The following is a 3,666-nucleotide window of genomic DNA, read 5'->3' on the forward strand; positions in this document are numbered from 1 at the left end:
CATAACACCCTTCCCTTTCTGTGTGAATGCATAACACCCTTCCCTTTCTGTGCACAGGTGAACTCCTCCCTGATGTCCTCAGACTGCAGTGAGCGCTGTTTCTGCTCCCCAAACAACGGTCTGACATGCCATGAAGCTGGCTGCCCGTCTGGCCGCATCTGTGAGATCCAGGCTGGAGTCCGGGGTTGTTGGCCAGCCAAAGGTCTCTGCACCTTCTCTGTGGGTGGCAACCTCATTACCTTCGATGGGGCTTTCAATCCTATCAGAGCCCCTGGTGTCTATGAGCTTTCTTCTCGATGCCCGGGACTCTTGAAGAATGTGCCCTGGTACCGAGTGCTTGCTGATGTCCAGCCTTGCCATGACAATGACAAGATCGTGAGCAAGGTCCACATCTACTTCCAGGATGGCATGGTGACTGTGATACCAAGCAAGGGCACATGGGTAAGCCTGGGCACAGAGGGCAGGGCCATCTTCCCTCGCTTTCCTTCTCCCTGACACGATGTCCTACATCCTGTCTCCCCAGTGACCTTGAAGTCTGTTTTCTCCATCCAGGTCTCTGCACTTTTCTCTGGATTTGTCCTGTCTCTCCATGTCAGCCTGGGTCCCTCTCCTTGGCCTGAGTTCTTACATTCAAGTCACAGGCTAGCTTTGCTATTGATTTTGATCCAGACTCTACCGGTTAGCAGCGACAGGAAACATCTGGGAAACCCAGAGATGGCCCCCAGAAGTGTCTGGACCCAGACAGTCCAGCTACACTGTCAGTTTCCACCTCTAGGTTTCAAACTTGTCCCTGAAGACTGGCCTCGGACTCACACAGATCCTCCACCTGACTCTACTTGCTAAGTGCTGGGATTAAAGGGGAGAGCCCACATGCCTAGCTTTCACCTTCATTCTTAGACAGTCATTTTTGTTTTTGTTTTCATGAAAAGTACCACCTGTTGCACCCTGGCCACCTCGGCAGAAACTGAAAGTCCCAGGCCCGAATCCCACTAAGCCAGTGTGTCCTACCTGTCCTACCTGTCCACTTCTAGTCTGGGGGTGGGATGCTATGATTAGCCAAGGTGGTAGCACATGGAGTGTTGGGATTCCTCAAGTCGATTTCCAGGCCACATGATCCCCACTAAGAGCTCAGTACATAGTTGTACTGATAGCCAAGAATTATTACAACGAGAGGTTATGAAGATATGATGCAAATGGAAAAAGGAAGTCAAACACAAGTTCTAAATCCTTATTACACCCTGAAAAGTAGAACCTGAAGAGTGGCCCCAGATTCACTCAATTGCTTCCTGGTCTGTCTGATCTGAGGAGCTTTACCCGTACCTTCGGAATATCATGAGGACCCATCCTTCCACCCTCTGACGACAAAGAAATATTAGTAAGTTAATCTGAGAGTTATACTGCAATGGGCAGTATGAAGCAGCACCGTGAGCTGTGTGTAGACACACCCCAGCTCTCCTCCACCTTTCCGACCCTCCGTGTAACCCCCCTCTTCCAGCACTTGCCCCTTTGCTTGAACCATCACTGTGCACGAGGACTCCAGCCTTGGTGACCCCTCAACTCTTCTGTCACTCAAGTCTCACGTCTTCATTTCCCCTCCCCCTCCACCAGGTGAACGGTCTCCGAGTGGATCTCCCAGCTACTGTGTTAACATCTGTGTCTGTGAGGAAGATGCCCGATGGCTCCATGCTTGTCCACCAGAAGGCTGGGGTCACGGTGTGGCTCGGAAAAGATGGGCTTCTGGATGTGATGGTTGGTGATGACCATGCAGCCATGCTGTGTGGGGCCTGTGGAAACTTTGATGGGGACCGAACTAATGATGTTCGTAAAAATCAGAAGACAATTTCAATAGAGGCGTGGAGAGCACAGGACTTCTCCCCATGGTGAGGATGGAGGATGGAGGCCAGACTTTGGGAACTAGGGAAAGAGGAGTGGGTGGATCTGCAGGATCAAGTGCTAAGTGTCTGTCTCTTGCAGTTCCAACTGATCGGTCACCACTGGCACTGAAGGCGTCGAGACCTGCTCCCTCCCAGAAGTTACAGTGATTGGAAGGTGCCCTGTGTGTCCCTTCCCTGTCCCTGCCCCTTTGCTGAGCCACCGAGGCCAAACCTGAAAGCATTGAGTAAATAAATATCTAGACCCAGAGTGTGTGTCTCCTGCTGTCTCCCCAACTTTCTCCCCACTGTAGGGGACGTGGATGATGACGAGTCCTTATTAGAAAACAAAAGGTGCATGTGTGGGTGTGTGAGCAGATGAAGAGTCAGATGGCCAGAGTGGGAGAGACATGGGAGATTGAGAGCCACAGATGGATGATTAGAGGCGCGGATGGATGGATGGATGGATGGATGGATGGATGGATGGATGGATGGATGGTGAAGGGATGGATGGGACAAGAGGTGAAGGGTGGGGAGAGAAAGACAAACAGACTCCAGCCTCACCCTTTATAAGCCTGGTGAGTCACCCAGTTTCTCTCTGGCCTTTAAACAGAATGAATTCTCATGGAGTCAGAGTAAAGATTAGTATAGGAACCCTGCAACAAGAAAAATGTGAACAGAGATGACACTAGGAAAATAAATCAGTTCTTTTCTGTTTCTATGAGATGACATCATGCCCACAGAAAACTTATAGCAAAAAGGTCAGTGGGTTGACGGGCCTGGTGATGCCTGGAACATCCCCATTAGAGGAGTAAGGTGGAGAGACAGCCTGGGATGGGTGGAAAATGGGATACACAGAACTGAGCTTCCGACTGGGCTGGAGTTTGGGGGCAAGTTAAAATCACAAACAGGGGGCTACAGAGATGGCTCAGTGTTTAAGAGCACTGGCTGCTCTTCCGAAGGTTCTGAGTTCAAATCCCACAACCACATGGTGGCTCACAACCATCCGTAATGGGATCTGATGCCCTCTCTGGTGTGTCTGAAGACAGCTACAGTGTACTCACATATATAACTTGGAAATTGATAGTGCTGGTGGGGGGGAGAGGGAATGAGAGCACAGCCTAGTAGCTTTCAAAATTACTGGCTTAACCAGGATGCAGAAAGTGCAGGAAAACTCTGCTAATTAAGGTTGAAGTCCACCATTGACCAGAGAGCCTTCTGGGACTCAATGCAATATGGAGGACTCCCTTCATCGGCAGAGATTCTCCTTCTCTGACCTTGCATGGGGAGTTCAACCCCCCCACACACACACACCTCTACCTGTGGAATGTCACACCTCTACCTGTGGAATGTCACATAACCTAAGCTCAGCTTCCTTTCTCCTGAGAAGAACCGGTCAGCTAGCACCCTAGAGTCCTGAAATGCTTCCCCATGCTAATGAGACATTTCAGTGCCCTAAGCCTTCAGCCAGTGATGTTTGCCCATCCTGGATGGCCCTACGCCCAGTCTCCAAAATTATGTAAGCCTTGAATCACCTCAAGTAAAGTTGACCCGTCTCCCTGCAGCTGGCGGCAGGGTCACCATTCACCATACGTACTCACAGGGCTTCTGATACACACCCCACCTTGTGGACCAATATGGCTGGACAATCCCCGAGAGCAGAGAGAGTCACAGAGAGGGGGGGTAGCAATGGCACTGAGGAGAATGAGGATCTAATCTTATATTCTAGCTTTATTCTGTTGTTATGTCCAATACCATGGCCAAAGCTACTTAGGAGAGGTAAGGACTTACTGCG

At 50.4% G+C, this 3,666-nt stretch overlaps 1 protein-coding gene across 1 annotated transcript in view; it reads left to right on the forward strand.

Moving 5' to 3' along the window:
* Fcgbp (Fc fragment of IgG binding protein) overlaps positions 1–2,143 on the forward strand; it is an 85,784-nt gene extending 83,641 nt beyond the window's left edge. The window contains 3 exon segments of the mRNA XM_029531756.1: positions 58–441; positions 1,609–1,880; positions 1,975–2,143. Of these exon segments, the coding sequence (XP_029387616.1) occupies positions 58–441; positions 1,609–1,880; positions 1,975–1,984 (666 nt within the window). The 3' untranslated portion in view covers positions 1,985–2,143.
* Positions 2,144–3,666: the final 1,523 nt, after the last annotated feature.

The sequence above is a fragment of the Mus pahari genome, chromosome 1 (assembly GCF_900095145.1).
Source record: "Mus pahari chromosome 1, PAHARI_EIJ_v1.1, whole genome shotgun sequence".
Classification (NCBI taxonomy): Eukaryota; Metazoa; Chordata; class Mammalia; order Rodentia; family Muridae; genus Mus; species Mus pahari.